Consider the following 25,916-nt stretch of genomic DNA (forward strand, 5'->3'; position numbering starts at 1 on the left):
TACAGCTTAAAATGCTTATTAACCATATTTTTCTATTAAGCTGAAAACAAATCAAGACACAGACTGACAAAACTGAAGTTATTTAATTTATAGACATGAACTTCACAACTGTACTTACTGAAGTAAGAAACAGTCCTAATGGCACATTAAGGTGCACTTAGTACTCATTTCTGTGGTAAGGATTTGCATCACTTCTCACTGCAGATATCTGTAAGATAAGAATTTGCGAAGCAGCCACATGTGGTTGCATCTCTGGTTCAGCTGCCTTGCAGTTATAAGGCTGTGCCAGAACAACAGTCTCTTGAACCTTCCCTTAGACAGTTAAAGGTAGTCTGTTCATACAGCTGCTAATTCATCACTGACCACAACCAGTTTATCCCAGAAGCATGTACTGGTGTACATAAACAGGGTCCTGAAACTATTTAACAGGGAGGGTACAAAATATCTTTATTGTTCTACAGAGTAAAGTGATCACACCAACCCCATCCTCCTCTGAAGAAGTGCACTTTGCTCTTGACTGTTCAGGGCTTGATAACTGGCAAGCTCCAAAGTGAAGGTTGCTGAGCCTGATGTTAGAGAACGCAAAACTGTTGAGTAGCCCTGGACAAAATGGAGAACACATGTCACTCAATTTAGGATAAAGGGAAGATAAGTTAGTGCAGAAAGCTGCTTGTGGGGTGGGCAGAGACTGTATACTAGTAAGTTAGTTTTTTAATATTACTCTATTAAAAGTGCAATACATGCATGAAGCAAGCTAATATTTTTTAAAAAAAACTCTTCTCTGTAAAACCTGTTTTAGTAGTATTTACTACTTCTCTGACTTGCAGTTGAAAACATGCTGGTTTAACAACCTGTATCAATCAGGCACAAAAACACTACTAGCTTTGTGGGCACTTCCTTCAGACCTTCAATAATTAAAATACAATAAGAGACATCATTCCAAACTTTTCCTGTTGTTATGGATAAGTAAACTAAAGCCTAATTATTTTTAAGCATTGTGTTTTACCATTAATAAGATAATCACATACCATCATTTCTGCTAGTGGAACAGCAGCAACCACAACTCTGTTATCTTGACGACTCTGGATTTCCTGAATACTACCTCTCCGCTGTGCAAGGTCAGCAAGTGCTGCACTGAGATGATCTTCACTTACTGTGATTTCTAGCTTCATCAGGGGCTCCAGTATTTGTATACCACCTTTCTTCAAAGCCTGCATGGAAGGGGAGTTATGTTGACTTTTTTTCCTTTTTTCATTTTTTTTTTTAAAGAAAATTCATTTAAGTACTTACATAACTCAAGCTAACACTGCCTCTCAAATTCTCTACTTTAAGAAACTATAAAGTGAGGGCATGACACTGTCAGAAGAACAATTACCAAATACTGATACACATATATTTTCCCAGTAGTCTAAAACGCTACTGAGTTCTATGGCAGCTTACATTTTGACTGTACCTTTTGCATGCAACGGGAGAGACAGGCTGATACCATCGTGTGGGAGGTGTCAGGATGCACCATCAGTGATTGCACTGTCACATCTATATCCTGAACTGGGAATCCAAGCAAAGGTCCTAGGAAAAAGTGATTTAAAAAAAAAGAAAAAGAAAAAAGCACCTTTGTTTTTCAGAACATTATGGCACATGCAAAAAAGTTTCAGGATTAATTTGGAGCTTCTCACTTTCCTCTTTCCCCTCTCCTTTCCCTTCCACCCCCCAAGGGCATGACTACTTTTTCCTCATTTTCTGATTTTGTTACTACTTAGCTTTTCCAAGAGACAAATGAATGCAGACTCATACTTTCTTACTCTCTTTACCAAAAGCACGGATAATTTTAAGAACCAGAAATTCATGAGTGTGCTCATCCATGCAACTGTTTCAAAAAATGAAGTTATTATTACTTGTCTATTGAAACAAGACCTCGTTTGAAAAAACAGTGAAAACTTTTGTTTAACCAGAAGCCAGAGTATCTTCTGTGTTTTCCTTTTCAATACAATGTGATCTCAGCAAAGCATAGTACTAACCCACTACCAAAAACGCACGGTTAACTCAATTCCACGAGGGATGAACCAAGCCTAGTGTCCTAGGTAGGTTATCTCCTCCAACCCAGGACTCAACCAGATCAAAAGCTGTATTAGACGGGACGGGAGGCTTGAACAACATGTGAGAAAAAAACATATAGCTTTTTTCTTACAGAGAACACGGCCAGTTTTATTTTTTTTTAAATCACTTTATGGCATGAATTTTAGGCTGGAGACAGTGTCTCCAAGAAATGTCTTCAAGAAGCATGAAGAAAGCACACAGCCGAGACATATTCCACAGCGAGATGAGAGCTACTTTCCAACTCAACAAAGCAACATGGAAAAAACACCTCATCTGCTGCTTCTAGAGTAATTCTTATTTATCAATCCACTGCCTGTAATTTTACTGTAAGGGGGAGTTCTTTGGCCACAAGTTATTAAATACTTCCTATTTTTAATCAAATGTAAAGGACACTTTTAGTCCTTTAGAAAGCCTATACTTTGCAGTCAGGTAAGGCTTTTTTTTGTATACTTTCAGGGATTTAACATGTTTGAAAATCAAAAAACCCCATCAGTAACTCTAATGGAAGTGTGGTATGTACATGTTAGCCTCTGAAACCACTTCTGCCACATCACGGTGGTTTACATGATGTCATCAAGTAAACAAATGCCTTATCTCTTATACCAGATAAAAAAGCAAACCAAAAGAACCCCAAGCTCACTGTTGAGTGACTGAGAAGAAATCAACCTTAAAACCAAAGGGATGCTGACTTCCATTGCTGGCATAGGATAAGGAGTGTTTGGCAATTTTTGTAGGTAAGGAAATTTCAGGATTTTCCTTTGCATCTGATGTTAACAGGTACTGTCCTTTAGTTTTCAAGCTACCAAAGAGTTTTTCTTGCTAGAAACATACTAAATTGCTTCTTACAGAAATGTTAGACCAGTATAGCTGTCATAGCATTTCCTTTACCTTGGATGCATGAATTTGTGATTCCATTTTCTACAGCTCCTTGGAGTTCTTTGGGTAGCGCTTCAGTGACACTTGCAGCATACTCGATGATGGGTTTTGTTGTTGCTCTCTCCCCTAACCTAGGCCTCACCTCTAACTCTGCAGTTACAAGGTGTCGTTTATCTCCTACTGTTTTATCCAGTGTATCTACAGGAAAAAAGAAAGCTAAACAACTGTTTGGAAAAAATCCTGATACATAAAATAAATCTGAAAGTGACTCATAAGATCATTTAAAATAAATCAAGCTACAAAACCAGAAATAGGATGTTCCTTCCATTCACCCATTTTACCTGTAGCTTGGGCAGCATTTAGGATGGTTTCTCTGTATGCTACTTGAAGAGGCCCCAAGTAAGTCTCAATTCCATATTCACGTCTGATTCGGTCATGAATGATCTCTATGTGTAGTTCTCCCATGCCACAAAGAATAGTCTAGTAAGAAGAGTTAAGAGAGAAGAGGAAAAACATGCAAAACTCAGGTTTTAATGCAAACTGTTTAAGCAAGGACTTGCATGCTCTTAATAGTTCTTGTAAATACTTCAAATTCTAAGGAGCCTAGAGAGAAACCAGGACTGCTTTAGGTCATCTGACAAAAACACCATATAAGTGAGGGTAATTACCACTACTGTAATTCCGCTATAAAAAAGGTAATCTTATATTATCTTAAAGACTATGTAATTGAAACTTTTGAAAATACAGAACTGTCAAAATCATGCAGAGCATAGGATGACTTCCCCTACTCTGTAAAGCACAAGTGCACAAGGCTCCGTTTTCATTTGATGAACTTTGTACATACATGATATGAATATTTAGAGAGTCCTTTTTATTCAAGATAATCTCAATATGCAAATTAATTAGCTGGAGGGTGGTCTTGACAGTTCTAAAATAAAGCTGGGTTATAAGGTGAACAATAGAAGATTCATCTTACTTGTCCTGTGTCAGGATCTAGCTTCACTTTTAAACTTGGATCTTCACGCTGAAGGCAGCTCAATGCGTTATCCAAGTCTGTACATAAATATCAAACATTGTATCTAAAGAGACTTCAGTAATTTGAGATTCACTACGAATGTCTAAACATCACTTTCCTCATAAGGTCAAATCTTATTCTCAGAAGGAACCTAAAGGACCCTAGAGAAGCATAGATTTTGGCAAACAAAGTCAACTCAAATTACAAGCAACTTGCACTTCTGATTCTTTCCAACAAATTAACTGCACACTATGGAGTATTTTAATTTAATGAATAAAAATACTATTTTCACAGTTATATTTTGTGCTTGTATCAAAAGAGAATGCAACCTGTACATACTTCATCAAGCCAGTGAAAAGTGCTGCTCCATTTTTACATGTAATAAAATTTGTCAACTAACTCTGGTGGTTCACCTAAATATTTCAAGATGAGTTCAATATTAAAAGGTTCAACTGCAAATGTTTTTTTGCTTCTTCATTATCTTAACTGCTGAGGAAAGCAGCTGCAGGAAAGCAGCTACTGAATGATAAACTCACAGCTTAGACTTATCTCTGTTACAGTCTTTGGAAAAAAAAAAACAAAAACCAAGCAAACAAAAAAACACACCCCACAAAGGAAAACATCCAAACCCCCCAAAAACAGGAAGAGCTTACAACCCAGTGGCTCAGCCTGCAGACATACTGCTCCAAATCTGCATTCTAGCCTGCGCCATCCCATCATACTACACTGGTACTTGTCCTTCCTCCCCTTCACTCCCAACCAAGCTCAGCTTTGTTGGAATGAAGATGGAAAGTTTAAAGTATGCGCTTCCAAAAAGAGTGAAATGGAAACAAGTTCTCTGGTACAGATTCTGTGGAAAGGCAGTAAGATTACAAGACACGCTGAATGGGTGAACCCTAACTAGACACACAGAAGTCTTCGTAAGTGAAGACATTACACAATACAGCAAACCTGTGAGTGCTGACTGAAAAACCCCCACATTTCAAGGTTATTTGTCCTCAGGACACTATGTGCAGCACACCAGCGTGACTGCAGCAAAACTAAGCATGACAGCAGGAAATGAAAGTGCCTCCCTCTCTTCTTTCAAAATGAAGAGCTACAACTTTCCTAAACACAAAACATAGAAGAGCACTATTACTGGTACTGTTTGGCATATTAATAGCAAAGGATACTAACAACCACAATCTAAAATATATCATCTGTGCAAAACACCAAAAAGGGCCTTATTTAATCACTGACTGATAGATTTGTGCAGCTCAGTCATGTTAACCAGGTGTGCCTGGATTGGGGACGTGCATTGTTCCTTACAAAGGACAATATGGTTACACTGTAATATCTCAGCTGTAGAATATCTTATCATATTCTTAGGTAGCTATGCTGTACCTTGTTGTCTGGCCATTGAAGGAGGTTCAATTGTACAGAAGAACACAGGGTCAGGGATCTCAACGCCTGCCAGCAGAAGGCTCTCCACATCACTGGTAGACCACTTCTCTCTCCCAGCATCCCTTCCAGCTCGGCGTGCTGCAGCAACTGCTGACGCCTTTGATGACACTATGGTATCTCCAGTGGCACTCTGTCAACACCCAGTGACCCACAAGATACAGGAGGGGAAGAGGAGGGGATTTGTAAAACAAAACAAAACAACACAACCTAAAAGCCAAAACCACAAACCCTGACCATTTCTCTGTTAAAAACCACTTGTGCTGAACTCCACTTATTTACTTAGTCATAGACAATTACTGTAACTTCTCTCTTCAAATAACTACAGTGATCTGGAAGAGGAAAAACTGTGCTGAAATTTAGACCACCATTTGTTTGCCCAGGTCACTGCATTTTAAATCTAACTTACCAGTCAAGATATAAAGCCACAACGAACAGTATTGGTAAATGAAAATTTGCTTATGCATTCCAAAGTTGGTTACATTTTAGAAAATCTGTGCAAATGAGATTATGCACCCTGTTCAGACAACACGATACTGAGTTAGTAAACTAATAGAACCAAGCATGAAACAAACTTACTTGAACTTAAGTTAAACTGTTGCATTTGGGTAACTTATTTGGAACATCACTCTCCTCCCCCACAGGAGGTATCTCTGGCATTTGTATTTTGAGAGTTAGAATATAAATACAAGCTCAGAGCCCTACTAAAATACACCTTCAGTTCTCAGTCCTTTCTGTGTAACCAGCACTGCATCTCCCAGGTCAGTTATGGACATCTGTACATTGTAGTGTTTCATTTTAGCAGGAAGTACGTGTGCATGTACTTCAAATAAAGCAGTTTACATATGTCACAACAACCAAGAACACGACTGAGATACAGTACCATAGAAGTAGAAAGCACACTAGTGAAACAAGCTCCCAACTAGAATCAGTATTTTCCATTACCTGTTTTAACCCAACAGTAAGGGCAATGTTGCCAGGCATTAGTGATGGTATTTCAATTTGCTGATCAGCAAAAGGCAAGAGCAGCCGACTTATTCTCTCCCTGAAAATGAAATTTTTTAATTACTCAGGACTTTAACAGACATTCCAATGTTACACTAAGCCACACCTCTATGTTACTCACGTGCAACTTTTGTTAATATTGTATACAGCTGATTGAGGTTTCAGTGAGCCTGAGTAAACACGAACAAAAACTAGTGGTCCACGACACTTATCATGGAGAACTTTAAACGCTAGGGCACAAAGGTCATCCTTGTACCATTGTCTGCAAAACAAGATGCACAACAAAAAGCATACTGGTAGGATTAATCCACTCAAACTCATGTTTTCCTAAATTTCAAATCATTTAAGAAGCAATATGTTTCTTATTGTATTATTAAGAGAGGCAGATTTTTGAAAATCAGTATTTAAAAAAACATTAACCTTAGCAGTTCCAGCTCCAGTAGGATATGTAAGATGTCATGTGACTCAGCCAATACTAGAGATGATCCCAAGACCCCAGTTTTGTAAAATGGCAATATCCTCAGATTAAAAATGAACTTTAGATACCTGAAGTGCAGGTTTGACAGCTGGAGATAAATGGATACAATTCCTGTTGCACTAACCGAAGCAGGTTCAGTACTCAAGGGTATTTTTTATATCTGCACATTTTTACTGTTATTTAATACCTAAATACAGTAAACATTTTTAAAATTATGAATCCTTGTTGATACTTTTAATTTTCTCCTTTTATGCCTTCCTACGTATTTTTCCTTTTTCCTTTTCTCCTTGTACTTACAGAAACTCATAGGAACGCTCATTAGGTGCAGGCAAGTACATAGTTATAGCATCCAGTAACGGCTGCACACCTTTGTTCTTCAGTGCACTGCCACAGAGTACAGGTACCGCTTTCTGAGCTAGCGTGACTCTGCGGATAGCAGACCATAACTGCAAAAAAGAATTATTTTCTGTTAACGTATGGACTACAATTTAGCCTTAAGTTGCATTCCAGCTATCAGATATTGCTAACAAATCCCCAAAAGTTAAGAAGCATGTTTGCAACTACAACATCACTCATCCAAACTCCTTTTACTGATTTTAATGAGCTCAAAACCCAAATGTTTATATGCTAAAACAGAAGACACTGCTTTTAAGATTTCTTAACATTTCATGCAGATCTGCACCTGTTGTTGTTCTATTTCTAAGAGTCCTTTTAATTCAGAGTGTTGTACCTCACCACTTTCAGCATCTGAACATCCAGCCAATTCATAGCAATCGAGATGCGACTTTTGTTAGTAAGAATCAGCAGCTCGGACACAAACTGCATGGACTGTACCTGGAAATTCTATTCACCTTTCCCTAAATGCTTTCAAAGTGGCCTAGCTTTCAGTAAAAAACCTTCCTGAACAAAGGTACCCTACTTTTGAAGTTGCGTCTAGCATGTCTGATAATCACAGTTAGTACATTATCATATAAAATTCATACTGAGCTTGAATATACTTTGTCCTAAAGTCAAAGGACTGGAAATTCAGTACAAAAGCTGGTGTGACTTTTTTTGTTGATAAAAAATTCACAACTGCAAAATCATAATCTGCATGTGCCAAAGGAAGAAAAACCCAGCCCTTTACAATAACAGCTAGTAAGACCTTGTTTATAAATAATGAAATGTAAAACTTACCTTGTCAGCTGGTATTAAGTCAAAATTTTCACTATATTCTCCTAGAACCAATTCAGCAAATTGATCATCCAGATCTGCAACCTTCAACAGAATGGTTCTTTATGATTTGGCATATAACAGTTTCACAGATAAGTGAAAAATCTTAGTTATTTAGGAAATATAGCTAAACAGAGCAGGAACAAAGCCTTTAAAGACATCAGAGATCATAAACAACCCAGAGAAGATCACAGAAATGAAGGTTTCAAGAAAGGACAGGGAGAAAAAAAAGGCAACTCACAAAGCTGCTGTCAGGCAAAGCATCAGTGGGAGAGAGAATGGTTGTACATCTCCCTGAAGCTGAAAAAGCCTGCAGCCATACAGTGACAGCCAGGAAGGGTATAACAGAATGTATTTCAGATCTGCAGACACAGCAAAGTCTGAAGTAAGCAGCAAGTAACCTTTGCAAGCCAACAGATGCACAGCTGGACAAAACAGACAAGCCTTCGGGGCATTTTGACCTCCTTCAGGGCAAAGACCTGTAGGTCCAAGAGTGCATCTGTGTTTTCAAACTGTACCAATTCGCTCGACAAATAAGTTAACTTCTCTTTAAACCTCATCTCACACATACCGTCTGTCATAGACTCGGGACACCGTAAATGCAGGAAGGCACTTTGCCCCCTCTAGTGGCTACGACAGCAATTGACCAAATACTGAAATGAATCATTGATAAGCAATTAGAAGTCTAATCCAGCTAACAACTTAAAACATGAGAGATAAGGGAAAGCATTCACAATTAAGTGAAACCGAAGTGTGCAAGATGGCTGGTATTCGAACTACTGAATTTTACAGTGTTTCTGACAAGGAGTATTAATAGGATAAAAAGAATATGAAAAAGAAAATTTTATGAACACAAAATAATGTGGCACCTTAAAATGCCATCTGAAAGGATAAGAAAACCACTCTGGACAAACTATTTCAAGTGTTTTGCACTGCTCAACAGGCAAGTTATCCTTTTAGTTCTATTGATTCTTTCATTCTTCATCCCTTCTAAACTGTCAACTGTGCAAAACCTGGTATCAAGTAGCTTCTATTGCCTTTCATAGCTTCACAGTATGACAATTACGTTAAAGAAGTATTTTTCTCATGTCTCCCATGGACTCGTTGAATGGATCTGGAACAAGATTTATGGTTGGATTCAGCTGCCTCTAACACAATATTTAGGGCCATTTTGACCAGCCTGCAATACCCCATCTGGCTTCTAGCTGCCACTCTAGAAGGGTATGGATATCCTGTAGGTTCTGGATCACACCTCCCAGGCCTCCCAAGGCCTGGGAATGTCCCAAGCATCTCTTGGCATCTAAGACAGTATAATATGCCACGTTAGCTGACCGAATGCTAAACCTGGTGTCTTTCTTCAGTTCCCAATTTATAAAGCAGGGAGTATTTTCCATTTTACACACATATTGTACAGTGAGGGAGTCCAACTCTCTATAGTCAGCATGTTTTGCCATCATAAATTAACGTTTCCAGTGTGCATTAAGAGTCTTCGATAGATGGAAAGGAAGTTGAGAAAACTTGAAATTAGTTCAATAAGGACAAATGCAGAATCTTGCACCTGGGACAGAGCAAATGCATGTGCTGATACAGAGTGGGAATCAACTAGCTAGGAAACAGCTCTGCATAAGTCAACTAGAGGGTCCTGCTGGACAACTGCAGACATTCTCAAGGGCGGAGAGGCCCTGCAGAGGGATCTATGCAAATCAGAGAGCTGGGCAATCACCAACTGTATAAAGTTTAACGAGGGCAAACACCCAGTTTTACACCAGGGGCACAGCAACCCTGGATGTACATACAGACTGGGGAACTAGAGGCTAGAGAGCAGCTCTGCAGAGAGGGGCCTGGGGTTTCTGGTTGATGGCAAGTTGAACATGAGCCAACAGCGTGCCCTGGCAGCCAAGAGGGCCAACCGTGTCCTGGGGTGCATCAAGCCCTGCGTTGCAGCCGGTCGAAGGAGGGGATTGTCCTGCTCTGCTCTGCACTGGTGCGGCCTCACCTTGAGAACTGTGTGCAGTTCCGGGCACCACAGTACATTAGGGATATAAAGCTACTAGAGAGTATCCAGAGAAGGGCCATGAAGTTAGTGGAGGGTTTAGAGGAGAAACTGTATGAGGAGTGGCTAAAGTCCACTTGGTTTGTTCAGCCTGGAGGAGACTGAGGGCAGACCTCATCATGGTCTACAGCTTCCTCACCAGGGGAGGAGGAGGGGCAGGCGCTGATCTCCTCTCTGGTGACCGATGACAGGACTTGAGGGAATGGCGGGAAGATGTGCCCGGGAGGTTTAGGTTGGATATTAGGAAAAGGTTCTTCACCCAGAGGGTGGTGGAGCACTGGAACAGGCTCCCCAGGGAGGCAGTCACGGTGCCAAGCCTGATGATATTCAAGAAGCACTTGGACAATGCCCTCAGAGATATGGTGTGAATTTGGGGTTGTCCTGTGCAGGCACAGGAGTTCCCCTTGTGGTTCCCTTCCGACTCAGGACATGATATCATTCTATGATAAGTGAGCATGAGTCAGCAGCATCCCCTTCCAGTGACAAAGGCTAACTGCATACCTGGCTGCATCAGCAAGAGCCTAGCTAGTGGACAAGGGCAAGTGGTTAGTACCTTCTGCCCGGCACTTGTGAAGCTGCATCTAAAACACTGTCTGCTTTTAGGTTCCCCAGCACAAAAGAGACTGATAAACTGTGGGACATCCAGTGGAAAACCACTCAGGTGGCTGGAGGGCAGCTGGAGCCCAGAGAGACGAGTCTAACTTGGAGAGGCTAAGAGGGTATGCGAATGCTGTCTCTTACTACTTGAAATGGTGGTGGGGAAGCAGAGCCAGATTCTTCGCAGAAGTACACAGGGTCAGTACAAGTGGCCCCATTGCAGGTTGCAACATGGTAACTTCCCATTGGACAAAAAGAAATATTTCGCTACAAGAATGATCAAGCACTGGGACAGGCTGCCTAGACAGACTGTAATCTCTGTCCTTAGAGACTTGAAAACTCAACTGAACAAGGCCTGAGCAACCTGATCTAATGCTGAAGTTTGCCCTGCTTTGAGCAGGTCACTGCACCAGACACCTCCAGAGGCCCCACTCAGCCTATTTTTGTTACTGTTCTAAATAACAGTTGTAAATATATTATGTATTTACTTTAGAACTTTACTTGTTCTATTAAGGTATTTCTGGCATCCTGCACTTCTTGGAACAGGTTGGGATCATCGGCCTCCAGCAGCAGCTTTTGCTCAAAATTTTTTCCATCATCCAAATCAGAAGTAGGTTTCCAAACTATTTGTTCCTTAGTCACAACATCAACCAGACCTCTGAACGTCTTGGCCTCCCCAATGGGCAACTGTGAATAGAGTGGAGATTTTAAGAGAGCTGCAAAAAATTAAAGAACCTAAAGAAAGGGGTTCCATTTGAAAGAAAGCAAATAAACATTTCATTTCTAAGCTTACCTGTAAAAGCAAAGGTTTTGTCTTCAACTTTTGTTTGATGCTCTCAACAGCATAGGTAAAACTATATAAAAAAGATACTAAGTTACACAAAACTTAATGATACAGTAAAATAAGTTAGCATTCCTTATTTACTGCAAAAATTACTCCTACAATTACACAAAAATATGCACCTGCATAATCAAAGATGTATATAGTAAGTATTAACATAATTGGCTTCAACTTGATTAGATACATTCTCCTACAAGGTTTTTAGCAGTGATTAGAATAACTGTCTAAATACCTTGCCCTGTTTTTGTCCATCTTGTTCAAAAAGCAAATTCGTGGTATCTGATGTTTGTCTGCTTGTCTCCACACTGTCAGAGTTTGAGCCTAAAGCAAAAGACAAAACAAACACTAGTGCCAACAGCTGAACTACATATTCCCCAATACCACTGACAGACCGCGTTCAGAGTACACAAGAGAACTGTGCTGAATGTGTTGCAACAATCCCATATCTAGCAGCACAGATGAACTCCACATGCAGCTTTGTCTCATCTCATCTCTCAGCTGCCATCATTCCCCGTCCTTCACTAAGGGAACACAGGCTTATGGGCAAGGGAACCTGGAGAGAAACGAAGCATTACAGGGGACGTATACGGAAAAAACTCAGTAATGTAGACTTAAGACTTTATTGCCAAGTTACTTAAGCACAAACAGGTGAGGATTGCTGTGGCTACACATACAGCACTAAAAACTACTGTGGTTTTGCTAGTAATTTCTGCTGAGCCATTTATGACATGCGTTTTTATTTGAAAGTTAAAACAGGTATCTTTTAAAAATCAGTTCAGATTCAGAAATAGTCTCTTACCAATACACAGAAATATGCAAGAATTTCCTCCACAGTTTTAGAAAAAACACAAGCAGATCTAATTGTTTTGTTTTCAGGGGTGGGAGCTCAGTTCATTTTCATATACAATGGCACCTAAACACTTTCCAATAGCAAGTCAAATAATGTGACTCACACTGATCAAAAGTCCTCTTATCCCTCATCTAGAAGAAAGTGATCTCCCATGGAACAGTGATTTCACAACATGTAACTTTCCTGCAGGACTGAACTACTCAAACATCTCATGCTATAATGTCAAATTCCAGCCTGCCTCCACCTTTTCTACCCTGTGCCCCAAAGGGCATGTTAAATAGGCCATTGCAGGGCAGGGGGAGAAATTCTGGGTTAAAATTACTATTTTTCTACACGAAATCTGAAAATGAGAAATGAACAGAGATTAATTTCTTTCCACCGATGGAGATAGCCAGAAGTATTCACCTCAATCAATGTTTGTAAAGGACAGCAATGAAACAATAAACTCTCGCAGACTTTAATGGGAATCTCACTTATTTGCCCCTAATTACCATATAAATTCATGTGCACTACAGGACTTGAAATTAAATGCTTGGCTTCCTGAAGCTGAATTCTGATGCAAGCATCAAAAGAGAGAATACAGAGCAACACCTCTCTACTATTACTGTTATTATTTCAGTCTGATTTAAGTCATTAGACGAAATATATGTCTGCCGTTTATTTTTACCTCAACACCCGCTGAAGCATCAAACACTGCTACCGCTCCATCGAGGACTCTCAAGCAACGTTCAACTTCCACCGTAAAGTCTACATGACCTAAAAAACAATCTTCCTTTTACACCATGATAATTCAAACAGGCAACATCAATAAGTAATCAGAATTTTTCTTTTAAATTTCTTTTCAAATCATGTCAAAATAACCCTGCCTTCACTTGCACAGAAATAGACCCATCAGTCCTTGAAACACACAAGATAGTTATGTTGCAATCCCAGAGCTGAAAGCAATTTAGTGTGGGAACATCTGAGCTCACTTTAAACAAGCTAGATTAGGCACCAGCAAACAATAATTAGCCATAGCTGAATAGAGCTCAGTATAAGCCTTTTTACTCACACAATTAAACCAATTAAATATTACACCATATTTAAAACCAAGACTTACATTCTATGACACCTCACTGCATCTACTCTCCCCTAATGATGTGAGTACTGCTGAAGTGTAGTACCTGGAGTGTCAATCAGATTGATTCTGTAGTCCTTCCAGTCAAATGTAACAGCAGCAGACTGAATGGTAATACCACGTTCTCGCTCTTGTACCATAAAATCAGTCACCGTGTCCCCATCATCAACATCTGTAAACAGGAAGCAGGATCACAGCTGGGTAGGTAAATAATTCAAAAGCTGAAATTGCCTTGAAATACAGATGCCGAGAGAGATTTCGAAATACTGTCCTTTCTGTATATGCATAAGCTATGAAAACTAGCCTTTTTCAGAAAATTATAATGTCAGCTCATTTACCCAGGCTCCCTTTCCAGGGAACAAATGCTCCGTAAGTCAAAGACAAGCAATTCCAGCAACCTTTTTGTTGTTTTTGATCCTAGCAACACCATGAGAAACTTAAAACTAAAGCAAAGTCCAAAGTCATGAACAAACAACAGTTTTAAAAAAACCTGGCTGCACTCATCATACGAAGTGTGACTGGCATTTAAAAAAATTAGTAATTACAAGGTAATAAAGTTAAAGCTAGACTTAAAACAAACAAGTAGGAGGTTGGGGTTTCCTTGTGGGGTGGTTTTTTTTGTTATAAAAAGAGCAGTTCCACATTTTTAAACAAGCAAGCCACCAAGTTCAACCACTCCCACAAGCCTAACATCTACCATTCTCATACACAATAGAGAACAGGAAATTAAACTTAAAATGTCAAAAAGTAGCACAAATGGAGGCTGCTTCAATCTTGAAGAATTCTCTGAGAGTTGTCGAAGCAACGAATTCTTCCTGTGGTATGACTTTCAAAAGAAATTACTACTTTTTGTTCATCTCATTTCTTTGCTGGTCAAAAGAAGAAACAGCATTACCAAAAAGGCCAATGAGCAACAAGTAAATGAAGGAGAACCTCTAATTAAATGTTAAACAAAACAGAATGCACTAAAAGAAAAGTATGAACGTATGATCTCTCAAAGCACAACTGCCTTGGAACGTAATGGAACGTGCGTTAGAATATCATTATATTGCAGCACAACTTTGGAACCACCGGCAGCAACCTCTAACTGCATTGCATGTTACTGTATACTACTAAATCTCTCAAAGCTACTGAAATACAAAAAGCATTTCTAACCTCCAAGTGTTCTTATGTATCCAGAATAATACAGCATTCTCTCTGTTGTTGTAGTTTTCCCTGCATCAATGTGGGCCATAATGCCAATGTTTCGTATTCTGCATAAAGCAAAAACATTGCTTTTACTGTGGAAATCTTTTTATTCAGTGATATTGTTATCTGCATAAACAATTGATATTCACTGACAATAGCATACCAGATAAACAACGTTGTTCGTCTGTTGCATATCTGATACATTCTGATAGCGAAGTACATTTGTACTGAAACAGTGGATTTTCTCATGGATTTTCTTCAGATAAGTAGTACTCAAGAGCTTTGGGACAGGTTTCCGTGCTTCACTTCAGGGGAACGCCACTTCTTGGCCTCATCCTCACCCATCTGCCCCCCCCCAGACAGAAGCAGCCCCTCCACCCTCTCATTCATCCCAATCCCTAACTCCTCATGCCTGAAACAACCCACTGCACATATACACTTTATGCCCCAGATCTAGCGTCCATGTTGCTATAAAGTTGTCCTTCATTCTGTTCAGCCAAGTCTTTCTTTCTGAAGTACCTCGCCAGTAGCTTCCAAAACCACTTTACTAGCCCTGTGCATCACAGACTAGTGATCAGCCCCTGTATTTGGCGGGGGTTACATCTCTGGATGGTATAATGGGCCCCACACCATTAACGCTAGCTGAATTTTCCCTCGGGACAGAAGTAGTCTTCCACAGAAACTCCACCCCCAATCCATTCCTTTGGCAGCTCAGCCTGTCGTTACCTTGCCCTTGTTAACTAAGGCCCTCATCTAACACAGCGGAGCGCTCTCATGAACACGAAGTACACAGCCCTGCCCACAGCGGTGGTCTAGCTGCTAAGGCATCCCTTCCCCCTTGTTCAGCTCCCAGCAACTACAACGGATTTGCAGTTTCCCAAGAGACCAGTTTTGGTTCTGATGACGTAAAGAGACAGTCCAAGACCTCCCTGACACCAACAACTGTTCTCTACTGAAATGTCAGAAGGGTAAAAGTAAGGAAGTACTAACTTTAACTGGAACACGCACATGATCTACACGTGACAGGCAGGGCAACAATCCATGACTTTTTATCACATCAATTGCTCTGTCTGTTGAGCATTTTGGTTACCTCCAAAAAATAAGCCAGTGTGACATACCTGGATAGATGAGGATTAATGACAGAACGCAGAGACTTAACATCTCCTGGAGACAAACAAAACAAAACAACAATTTGTAAGACTGACCCCAATGTAGAAATACTATTTTTAATTTTGTTAAAATCTACTTAAGAAAATTCCTAAAAAGTTCATTAAAAAAAGAGCCACAACTCATGACAATCCATAACCTCTACCACCTCAAATTTCTAAAGATACGTACTTAATTTTCAATAAATATCTCTCTCAAAAAAAAAAAAAATCTTCAAAACACTTTTAATTTAGAAACAACAGGAAAAAGCCAACACAGAAAAGTATCATCAGCACAGTAAAATCTTACTCTGCAGAAGCAAAAACAAAACATGCCACAGTTCAAGACAACTGTAACGCTGACATTCATCTGAACTGGATATTAGATAACAAATTTTGAAAGTCATTCCCTTAAACACTGAAGCTAGACACCATAATCCTCAGGGAGAAAAATGTAATCTAACTCACGTTAAGAAAACACAGGACTGAGAAGTTTTAAATTTGTATTTTAATGAAAGATATTTCCTGTCTCACACCCTATTTGGTTGGAAAATAAGATGCCAAGCTAAATGTTTATGAAATTAATCCATAATTCAGTTACTCAAGCCATTTAAGGTGTGTTTCAGGGACTCACTTTCCTAGTAGTTTAGTTCATCTTTGATAGGCCAAACAGAATTCAACAATATTTAAACTAACATTCCTTCACCATGTACAGATCATCCCTCTCACTGGAGGACATTAAAGAGGCATCTTGTAGGTTAACATCTCCATGAGGAGAAAGACTGATCTTAGGAAAAGCAAGGTAGTAGGCTGGAAATTCACCACCACCACCCCAGATGAAAACTCCAACTAATGCTGCCTTTTTCCCTCCAGATTCTAAAATAACCCACAAAAATAACACATTAGTGTGTTTCGTCCTTGTCTAAATCACAATATCTTCCTGTGCATGGACTGAAGCTCTGCCTCCATGTGACACACTGGCGTGTTTAGCACAGCAAAACTGGGGATAAATATGGTAGCTGGCAGGGACACTGCGTAGACAACTACATAGATATGCAGCAACAGAGGGTGTGTTGACATTAGCACCTGAGAAGAGTAAGTCTTCTTCCCATGAACATGACTGCAGGTTAAAGAAAGACACAGTGCTGAATCCATTACCTTTTTTTGTTTTTTTAAAGAAGCTGGTTACCTACCAGTTACCAATATTTTCTTCCCATCTCCTTCCTGATGTAGAAAAAGCAGTCCTGGCTCCCAACACTATCTTATATAAATCAATTTCCATTCAATCTCAGTGCAGCTACTCAAAAAACAGTAAAAATGCCTTTTAATTGAAATTTTCTTTTCCAAGTATCTTATTTTTTAACTATCTTCTATCCTTAGTCTGCAAAGGAAATAAACTAATTAAAACTTACAACTTCTTTTTAATCAGATTCCTGTCTATCTCCCTTTGTCCAACATGCTGGGAATCACCAGTTACTTGATAACCACTTAATACTTCAGGCAACTGGACATGGGTTCCAGCACGCTTCACAACTGACCTGACTTCTCTTATATCTGTATCTTTTCTTTTTCTTATTTTCTAAAGGCTTTACACCGTACATCTATGGTGTAATATGAAGTAATTCTATAACAGAATATGAATAGAATTCTGAATAGAAAAGAGCACCGATACGAATCACTTCCTTTCAGTCCCTGAACCTTTTAACTACTCTGTTTGTGCTTCATACACCAAATTATATAAATGATGACCAAAAGAATACAATAAAATGAAATTTAGAAAACATTCTTTCTCATTCTTAGAGTAACCCCTACTATTAAGAAAACAGTTTAAACTTATACCTGGTGGAGAACTGTAGTTTCTTAGACTGCAGTTGTGCTGTGTCACACTTAGAACTCTCATTTTTGTCTTCTGGAAATACACACGCTTAAAAGGCTAAAAAAAATCATTTGGAATATTTATCATTATAAATAATTACTTTGTAGGCATGTTTTTGCCTGCTGTGTGAAATTAAAGTCAAAAAATACCTACAAGAACTCATACAGTTGTTAGCTATTTATATAAGCTCAAGACACCAGCTATTTGGAAGCAGAACCATGAAGATGGTAGCACTGAGGTTTAAACCAACTCCAACCCCAATATTATTTGGGAAGTCCAGTAAAAATCTATCATAGTGTACTGGGTTTGCATTGCAAGGTTTAGGTAGCAGGGGGCGACAGGGATGGCTTCTGTGAGAAGATGCCAGAAGCTTCCCCCATGTCTGACAGGGCCAATGCCACCTGGCTCCAAGATGGACCCACTGATGGCCAAGGCTGAGCCCATCAGCAACAGTGGCAGCGCCGCTGTGATAACATTTTCAAGAAGGGGAAAAAACCTGCTGCACAAGAGCAGCTGGAAGAGAGAGGAGTGAGAATATGTGAGAGGAACAACCCTGCAGACCCCAAGGTCAGTGAAGAAGGAGGGGAGGAGGTGCTCCAGGCGCCGGAGCACACCTTCCCCTGCAGCCTGTGGTGAAGACCACGGTGAGGCAGGCTGTCCCCCTGCAGCCCATGGAGGTCCATGGAGCAGATATCCACTTGCAGCCCATAGAGGTCCCCACGCCAGAGCAGGCACATGTGCCCAAAGGAGGCTGAGACCCTGTGGAGAGCCCATACTGGAACAGGCTCCTGGCAGGACCTGTGGCCCTGTGGGGGACCCAGACCAGAGCAGTCCATTCCTGAAGGACTGCACCCTGTGGAAAGGACCACACTGGAGCAGTTCATGAAGAACTGCAGCCTGTGGGAAGGACTCATGTTGGAGAAGTTAATGGAGGACTGTGTCCCATGGGAGGGACCCCAACCTGGAGCAGGGGAAGAGTGTGAGGAGTCCTCCCCCTGAGGAGGAAGGAGCAGCAGAGACAACATGCGATGAACTGGTCACAAACCCCTGTCCTCCTGCACCGCTGGTGTGGAGGATGTAGAGAAATTGGGAGTGAAGTTGAGCCTGGGAAGAAAGGAAGGGTACAGGGAAGGTGTTTTAAGATTTAGTTTTTATTTCTCATTATCCTACATTGACTTAATTGATAATAAATTAATTTCCCCAAGATGATTCTGTTTTGTGATGGTAACTGGTGAATCATCTCTCCTTGTCTTTATCTCCTCCAGTGAGCCTGTCTTTATATTTTCTGTCCCCTGTCCAGCTGAGGAGAACGTCAGAGCAGCTTTGGCTGGCACCTGACATCCAGCCAGAGTCAACCCACCAGCGACAGCATCAAACCATGTTGTCGGCTGCCACAATGCTTTAAATACGTCTAATTATTTGTGTAAATAATATAAATTTAACAATGACAAACGTTAGGTAATAAAAAATTACAAGCAACTAAAGAAGTTTACAGAAGTATTACAAATTGAACTTCTACATTCTGAGTTATGTGAAGTCCTGTTCCTACAGGAAATTCTGCCTTCTGTTTGGATACCGATTTTTACTGGGAATACAAAAAAAAAATAGTTTGGTCAGAGTAACCCACATATTCATTTTGCTTAGAGGGCAAGTATCAAAATTTGGAAAAAGTTTACCTCACTGCACAAACTTGGTGACTTCAATGCGTTCACTGCAAGTTTCCTCATAATTCTTAGCATTCTGGCTCCCGTCTCTGAAGCTGTTCCCTGCCCAGAGAAGCAAACGTCGTACAAAATGTCTATGGCAGGAAACAGGCAATTATACTACTTCCACATAAATCAATCATGAGACATAATTGTTTTTCAAGTCAGATCAGGTTACTGTTTTTCAGGTTGCTGCTTTGCAGGTTAAATAGGTGTCAGATCCGTAAAAAAATATGTTAAGCCTTAAAAATGCAGCACAAACGCATGCCCACACACGCTAAACATATTTCTCAAAGCAACCTGCAATCGGTAGAGCAGAAAAATTAACATCAGAGTTTACGCTCAGACAAGCTCTCGGATATCGATTACCGAGCAGCGAGGTGTAAATAGCTCTCTGATATTCAAGGAGGAAAAGGGGCAAGGAAAAACACGTATTTGGGACAGAAACAGAAAAAAATATTAACTACCGCGAGCCGGCGCCCCACAAAGCCACCCTGCCCTGACCGCCGTGTTACGAACCGCTGGGAGGCGGCTCCGCCGGCCCCCGCGTTACCGCCTGCCTCCGGATGAAGAGTTTAACAAGTCCGAGCCTGGCCTTGCGACGCGGCCCCCGCCCCGGCGGGGACAGCCGCCATGCCGCCGGAAGGTGTACTCCTTCTTCCTCTCCCCGCCGCCCAACCGCCTTCCGCCGTTCCGCTCCACCACAGGCGGTCTCTCCCACCCCAACAGACCCAGGCGGCAAGACTCGCCGCTCCGGCCTCTTCCCCTCCGCTTTTCGCCCTGCTCGGCCTCGCCAAGTAGGGCTCGCAGCCCTCGGGGGAGGCGGACCGCGGCCTCTCTGCCGGGAGGAACCAAAGCTCCGCGGGGGAGCGCTTCCAGCCGGGGCCGGCTCGCAACGCCCCCGCCCTTTCCGGCGGGAAGGCGGCGGCGGGGCGGAGGCGCGGCGAGACGCGCGGAGTGGCGCTGGGGCCGCCACCATGGTGGGCACCGCGGCGGCGGGGCGGGAGCGGGCGCCGGGGTGGGGGACGGGGCGGGGGGCGCAGGAGCGCCGGGCGGGGCCCGCGCTGAGGCGGCGCCGCCGCCGCCGGGCCCCCGCCGCATGTGGCCGCGGCCCCGGTGAGGGCCTCTGTCCGGCCCCGCCGCCCGCCGGCAGCCCCTGAACGCCCGCCCTGTGCCCGCAGCCGCAGAACGAGCACATCGAGCTGCACCGCAGGCGCTATGGGTACCGGCTGGACCACCACGAGAGGAAGAGGAAGAAGGAGGGCCGGGAGGCGCACGAGCGGTCCCGGAGGGCCAAGAAGATGATCGGGCTGAAGGCGAAGCTCTACCACAAGCAACGGCACGCCGAGAAGATACAGATGAAGAAGACGTGAGTACCCGTCGCCCCGCTGGGGCCGGCCGGGCGCGGCGGGGCGAGGCGTTAATGCCGCTGCAAAGGGCTCCTGGCCGCTGGGGTGCCGCGCTCAGGCTGGCGGCGAAGCGGGTTTTGTCAGGGCGAACGCGTTTCCGACTTCCCCCTCCTCAGCGGGCGTCAGCAGTCCTGCCCCTAAAAGCGTTCCCTTAAGATGAGCGTTAACTAGCAACAGCCGTGGCTAATGCAGTTGTGACAAACCATGAATGCCTTTACTTAACGCTTTTACACCAACTACCGTGTTAGCGTAGCAAGAGGGAGCAGGCGGGTTTTTTTAAGTGTCGATAGAAAAAAGTCCGGTAACATACACTATGTCCGAGCAGAACACAAGGCTTGTTTTCCAGGACAAATTACACTATCAAGCATAGGTAAACAAAAGCATTTTTCCGAAATTTTCTGTTGTTCAGAAATTCAGATCAAAACTGTTAGCAATGTGCTTTATTGCTAATGAACTTAGTATCTATCCACCGTGTTTTCTTGTTTTCCAAGTGTAGACAGTTATTGTTCTCTGCTACTTGTAAATGTGTTGGGTTTGTTAACTAGCTTGTGGGTCTATCTTTTCCCCTAAATGGCCTCAAAATTAACAAAACGCAACCTCTTTTACACACACACGCGCTACTCAGATTTGCAAGCGTGGCCATCAAATTTCAGAAAAGTAGTGGTATATTATTTTTTGTTAGAGAGGAAGGCTGCTGTCTCTCAAAAGTGCTTGGCTGCTTGTTTTAAGTCATTCAGAAATTCCTTAATAAGGTGCAGGTCTTGTGTTCCTGTCTTGACAGAAATTGACAGCTTTTATGCATTCTGCCGTCTGTCAGTTGTTACATTAAGTGAAATTACTAGCTTACCTTGAAAGTTATTTAGGATTATTCCTCAAATGTAAATATGTACTTGTTTACAAGTATCTTTTAAAATTTTGAGCAGGCACAAGTAAGTTAAAAGGATATATCTAAAACTGAGCCCTTTTATTTTTTTTTCTACTCTTAATAATAGGTTTTTTTTCCTTACAGCATTAAAATGCACGAAAAGAGAAATACAAAGGAAAAGAATGATGAAAAAACACCTAAAGGAGCGGTACCAGCATACCTGCTGGACAGAGAGGGCCAGTCCCGAGCTAAGGTTCTCTCTAACATGATCAAGCAGAAAAGAAAAGAAAAAGCTGTAAGTAACTGTATTAAGGTTTAGATGTTTACAATTACTCGTGACAATGGCCACTTTGTGTTGCTGATGCTCAGGTGACTTACAGCCTACAAGCAAAGTCTAAATAAAACCTGAAACCTTGAGTAATTGAGCAATCTGGGACAAGGTAACCATATGCAATATCTTGATTTTCATAACTATAAATGCTGATTAAAGTAAGTGGCTATGAGTTGTATAAAAAGTGTGGTATGCCTCTACACTTTAGGGAAATTTTATTTTATGCTTTGATTGTTCCCTTTCATTTAGCAATGCAGCATGTAAGACTACTGACTTTCCCCCCTCACACCTTCTAGGGGAAATGGGAGGTTCCTGTGCCAAAGGTCCGTGCACAAGGAGAAACAGAAGTTTTAAAAGTGATTCGTACAGGAAAGAGAAAGAAGAAGGCCTGGAAGAGAATGGTTACCAAAGTTTGTTTTGTTGGAGATGGCTTTACTAGGAAGCCTCCTAAATACGAGCGATTCATCCGACCAATGGTAATGTTCTTGAGCCTTAAAAGAATGCTTAAGTAATAATTCTTTTGACTTACTGGTTTGAGTTCCTGTGGGGAGGAAACTTTCTTCTATGATAATGCACTTGATTACTGCTGATGTAGAACATTCCCAGTAGTTTCCTTGCAAAAATCTAAACTTCTAGTAGCCCAAGGGTGGGGGGATGCCCCTGCAGCCACAGTCTGTGTTGAAATCTCTCTGCTCTTGCTGCTGTAACTCAGATGATGCCAGTATGTTAAAGCTACGAGCTGTCAAATTAGCATGGGGAGGGCTTTAGCAAAGGCACTTGGAACAGCTTTTAAAGTTGGAGGCTGTTTTTTCATGCTGCTGTCATTCTGTCAGCTGCAGAAGCAAACTCTGTTCTAGGACTCCAGAACTCACTCCTGCTGGCTTGTTAAGAAAGTCTGAAGCACAGTCATGACTGTATGCAAGGGAAATGCTGTGCCTCCAGCCTGGCCTTTCCTTACACAGCTACAGGAGCAGTGCCTAGGCTCTAGCACCCTGGTAGTGCACAGGAGGGAAAACTAGATTCATTAAGACAGTGTAGTTTTTCTAAAACTACCTGTTCCTGTTTTCTCAGAGGAATCCAGAGAGTCACTATGCAGGCTGCCTGTTGGCTTGTACCTCGTTACTGTTTTGATGGTCATCTTACACAGAAGTCTTGGATAGATCTTTATTGACGCAGAGAATGTTACGGTACTTATGATAAAGTACCCTTGATGAAGCACAGGTCACTAGATAGAAAGTCCTGAAAGAGATGGGTATTTAATATTTTACAATATGTGAAAGGCTTTTCAGTTTTACAAGAAAAAAGGAAAAACTTCTAGTCTTAAAAAGCAGTAGCACTGTTAAATGCATTAACATAAACACCGCAGTTCTTCGTGGAACAGAAGCCATCTGAGGGAGCAAGTATTATTCTTGTACTATTAAAAATTGACATCCTGAAAATATACATGGAAAGCTTTGTCTTGTCATTAATCAGGTTTTTAAACAAATGTGGCATTCTATAGCAGGCAGATAGCATTCTGTATTCTAAGCTATTTCATTCTTCCAGTCTCAAAACATACAAAGTTGAGGACATAACACTAGAAGTGTTAAAGTAGATTAGTAGTGAGGGCTTAAAGCAAATTTTAACGTATTCTAACACTTCTTATGCAACAGGGCTTACGTTTCAAGAAGGCACATGTGACACATCCTGAACTTAAAGCTACTTTTTGCCTACCTATCCTTGGTGTAAAAAAGAATCCTTCTTCTCCTCTGTATACAACGCTGGGTGTAATTACCAAGGGTACCGTCATTGAGGTGAATGTGAGCGAGCTAGGCCTCGTGACACAAGGGGGCAAAGTTATCTGGGGTAAGTAGTTAAACTAGCTATACTGCAGAATTACTTTTAAAAGTTGTAAGTCTTCATTGCCTGGTGTATTGTTACGATCACATCCTACAGGCATAATTGATCCATGTTGAATATTAGGTTTGGGGTGTAGCAGAAGCAACTACTAGGCAACTTTGAAAATGCAAGCTTCAAGTCTTACTCTCAGGCTTTCCGTTCACACTTTCAAAATCAAATAAGGTGCAGTTCAGAGCAAAGACTCAACTTGCTTGCCTGTGTCTCACGTTAAGTAATGCTGTAAGTCTATAAAAACCTAACCCTGTGAACTATGAACAATTGTATTGTGTTTTCAGGGGAAGTTCTGTGTAGAAGTATCTTCATAGGATCAGGCTGACCCCTTTTAACAGAGGGGTTGACTTGGACAATAATAGCAGTACCTAAGAATTTTTTTAAATCAACCCAGAACTCTACATGATCTATTTATAAAAAGCAGCCTGAATAAAATATTCTGAGAACCGAAGTTTGCAGCTCAGCAGAAGTTGGGTTTAGATTTCAAAATGCAGTTCAGTTTTGGAACAGGAATTCCCTACACTTTAAAGAGACTTGTGGATTGAACTTGCAAACATAGTTCATGTAATACATTTCTTTTTCTACTTGAAGCTTTTGTAGACGTTTAATTCCCTTCTCTTTTTAGGGAAATATGCACAAGTAACAAACAATCCAGAAAATGATGGCTGTATTAATGCAGTTCTACTTGTTTAAGTTGTGTTTGAAACTAAGCACTGGACATGGGCTTCTGCAAAATTAGTACGGGTTCAACAAGCTTGCAAGATCTCTGGAACCTTCAACCATTCAAGAATATTGATGCCACAAGATGGCGAGGAACTTAAATATGCCAGGAACAACTGCTTGGGTTTTTATACTTAATATGTCTGCTCATCTGAACACTGTCCAAATAAAGTGATTCAATTTTCATGTTTTGGCTAACGTGGTATGGATTTGATCTAAACCTGTGGTGGATCCTGCGATCCCAGGATCTTGCTGTTGTCTTCATCATAATGACTTGGGCACCAGGCAATCTCTGTCCACACCTGGGCTATCTGCTGCCTGACTTGCGTGCCAGAATTGTGGTCAGAATGTAAAATATTGACCAAAGACAATCATCTTTCTTTGCTGTAAGTAGTGATTCAAGAGGGAGAACTTTTGAGCTCTCTGGGACTGCATGAGGTTATGTGACCCACTATCGCCCCCGGGGCTGGGGCACCTCTCAGGGCAGATTTCATGATGACTGAAGGATCGTGTGTTGATGACTTTGCAAAGACTCAAAGGCCTGATTTTGCGAGGTACACCAGCCATGTGTTGACAAATGCCAGCACACAAAAGAGTGATTTATGAAACTTGCAAAAAGGGAAATTTTAATCACAGGTTAACCTCGGGGTGTATGTGCATGTGCAATTTGATTATGTATTATCCCCATTCACATAAAGCATTGACTAAGTCTGAGACTAAGATTGGACCTAGCCACACCTAGACTCATCTCTGAAAGGAGTCTGGAATGCAAGGGGGGCTATTCTGAACCTTGTGACACAACAGGAGAGTCCTCTTTATCCCCTTAATCCATGATCCCTCTGTGAATCACTAGCTCAAGCGTAACTGAATTCTTCATGCACTTCTTCAAAGTAAGAAATTGCCATTCGTGAATCTTTAACAAGTTGCTATGTTGACTGTAGAAAATTCCATCAAATTGTGTTTTAAATTGTTTGATGCTGTTAATTTGTATAATTAATATTGTGATCTCAGAAATATTAATAAATCTTAGATTGCTAACCAAAGCCATGTAACAAATCACATTCCTGACAATTTGGCATAGTTGGCCATATTGCACATACCTGTATTTGCAACACCTTCTTGGTGTTTTTACAGTAGCAGTTTTGTGGCTTAGGTATATTGTAAAAATTCTTAATTCAGCTTACATTCCTAGTGATGGGAAATATAGC

General features: G+C 41.3%; 2 protein-coding genes across 6 annotated transcripts; one reads left to right on the forward strand and one right to left on the reverse strand.

The window, feature by feature from the left end:
- Window positions 1-421: 421 nt before the first annotated feature.
- GFM2 (GTP dependent ribosome recycling factor mitochondrial 2) lies at window positions 422-20,145 on the reverse strand. 5 transcript variants are annotated; one of them, XM_075078795.1, is made up of 21 exons: window positions 20,013-20,145; window positions 19,467-19,556; window positions 17,754-17,847; window positions 15,888-15,933; window positions 14,737-14,834; window positions 13,628-13,753; window positions 13,132-13,220; window positions 11,847-11,935; window positions 11,567-11,627; window positions 11,275-11,460; window positions 8,088-8,168; window positions 7,209-7,357; window positions 6,555-6,695; window positions 6,374-6,473; window positions 5,372-5,561; window positions 3,950-4,026; window positions 3,315-3,453; window positions 2,986-3,171; window positions 1,454-1,569; window positions 1,029-1,211; window positions 422-600 (listed from the first exon to the last, which is right to left on the reverse strand). In XM_075078795.1, the coding sequence occupies exons 2-21, from the start codon at window positions 19,527-19,529 to the stop codon at window positions 472-474; spliced, it is 2,343 nt and encodes a 780-aa protein (XP_074934896.1). In that variant the 5' UTR covers window positions 19,530-19,556; window positions 20,013-20,145; the 3' UTR covers window positions 422-471. The 5 variants fall into 5 exon arrangements, with proteins under 5 accessions (XP_074934896.1, XP_074934895.1, XP_074934898.1 ...); XM_075078794.1 differs by having other exon boundaries at window positions 20,054-20,143; XM_075078797.1 differs by having other exon boundaries at window positions 19,467-19,588; window positions 20,013-20,133.
- On the forward strand, window positions 20,060-24,894 carry NSA2 (NSA2 ribosome biogenesis factor). Its single transcript, XM_075078804.1, has 6 exons — window positions 20,060-20,473; window positions 20,675-20,862; window positions 21,912-22,062; window positions 22,395-22,574; window positions 23,751-23,943; window positions 24,614-24,894. The coding sequence occupies exons 1-6, from the start codon at window positions 20,060-20,062 to the stop codon at window positions 24,679-24,681; spliced, it is 1,194 nt and encodes a 397-aa protein (XP_074934905.1). The 3' UTR covers window positions 24,682-24,894.
- Window positions 24,895-25,916: the final 1,022 nt, after the last annotated feature.

The sequence above is a fragment of the Phalacrocorax aristotelis genome, chromosome Z (assembly GCF_949628215.1).
Source record: "Phalacrocorax aristotelis chromosome Z, bGulAri2.1, whole genome shotgun sequence".
In the NCBI taxonomy this organism is placed as follows: Eukaryota; Metazoa; Chordata; class Aves; order Suliformes; family Phalacrocoracidae; genus Phalacrocorax; species Phalacrocorax aristotelis.

What these genes read in the sequence shown, in the direction of transcription:
- NSA2 (XM_075078804.1), top strand. Translation starts at nt 20,060, where the DNA reads ATGAAGAGTTTAACAAGTCCGAGCCTGGCCTTGCGACGCGGCCCCCGC. An exon ending in GCGCTGGGGCCGCCACCATG is followed by an intron (nt 20,474 to 20,674) that starts GTGGGCACCGCG and finishes CTGTGCCCGCAG; the next exon opens with CCGCAGAACGAGCACATCGA. An exon ending in AGCGATTCATCCGACCAATG is followed by an intron (nt 22,575 to 23,750) that starts GTAATGTTCTTG and finishes CTTATGCAACAG; the next exon opens with GGCTTACGTTTCAAGAAGGC.
- GFM2 (XM_075078795.1), bottom strand. Translation starts at nt 19,529, where the DNA reads ATGCTAAGAATTATGAGGAAACTTGCAGTGAACGCATTGAAGTCACCA. An exon ending in GAAATACCTTAATAGAACAA is followed by an intron (nt 8,169 to 11,274) that starts GTAAAGTTCTAA and finishes ATTCTGTTGAAG; the next exon opens with GTTGCAGATCTGGATGATCA. An exon ending in CACAAATTCATGCATCCAAG is followed by an intron (nt 1,570 to 2,985) that starts GTAAAGGAAATG and finishes ACTTTTTCCTAG; the next exon opens with GACCTTTGCTTGGATTCCCA.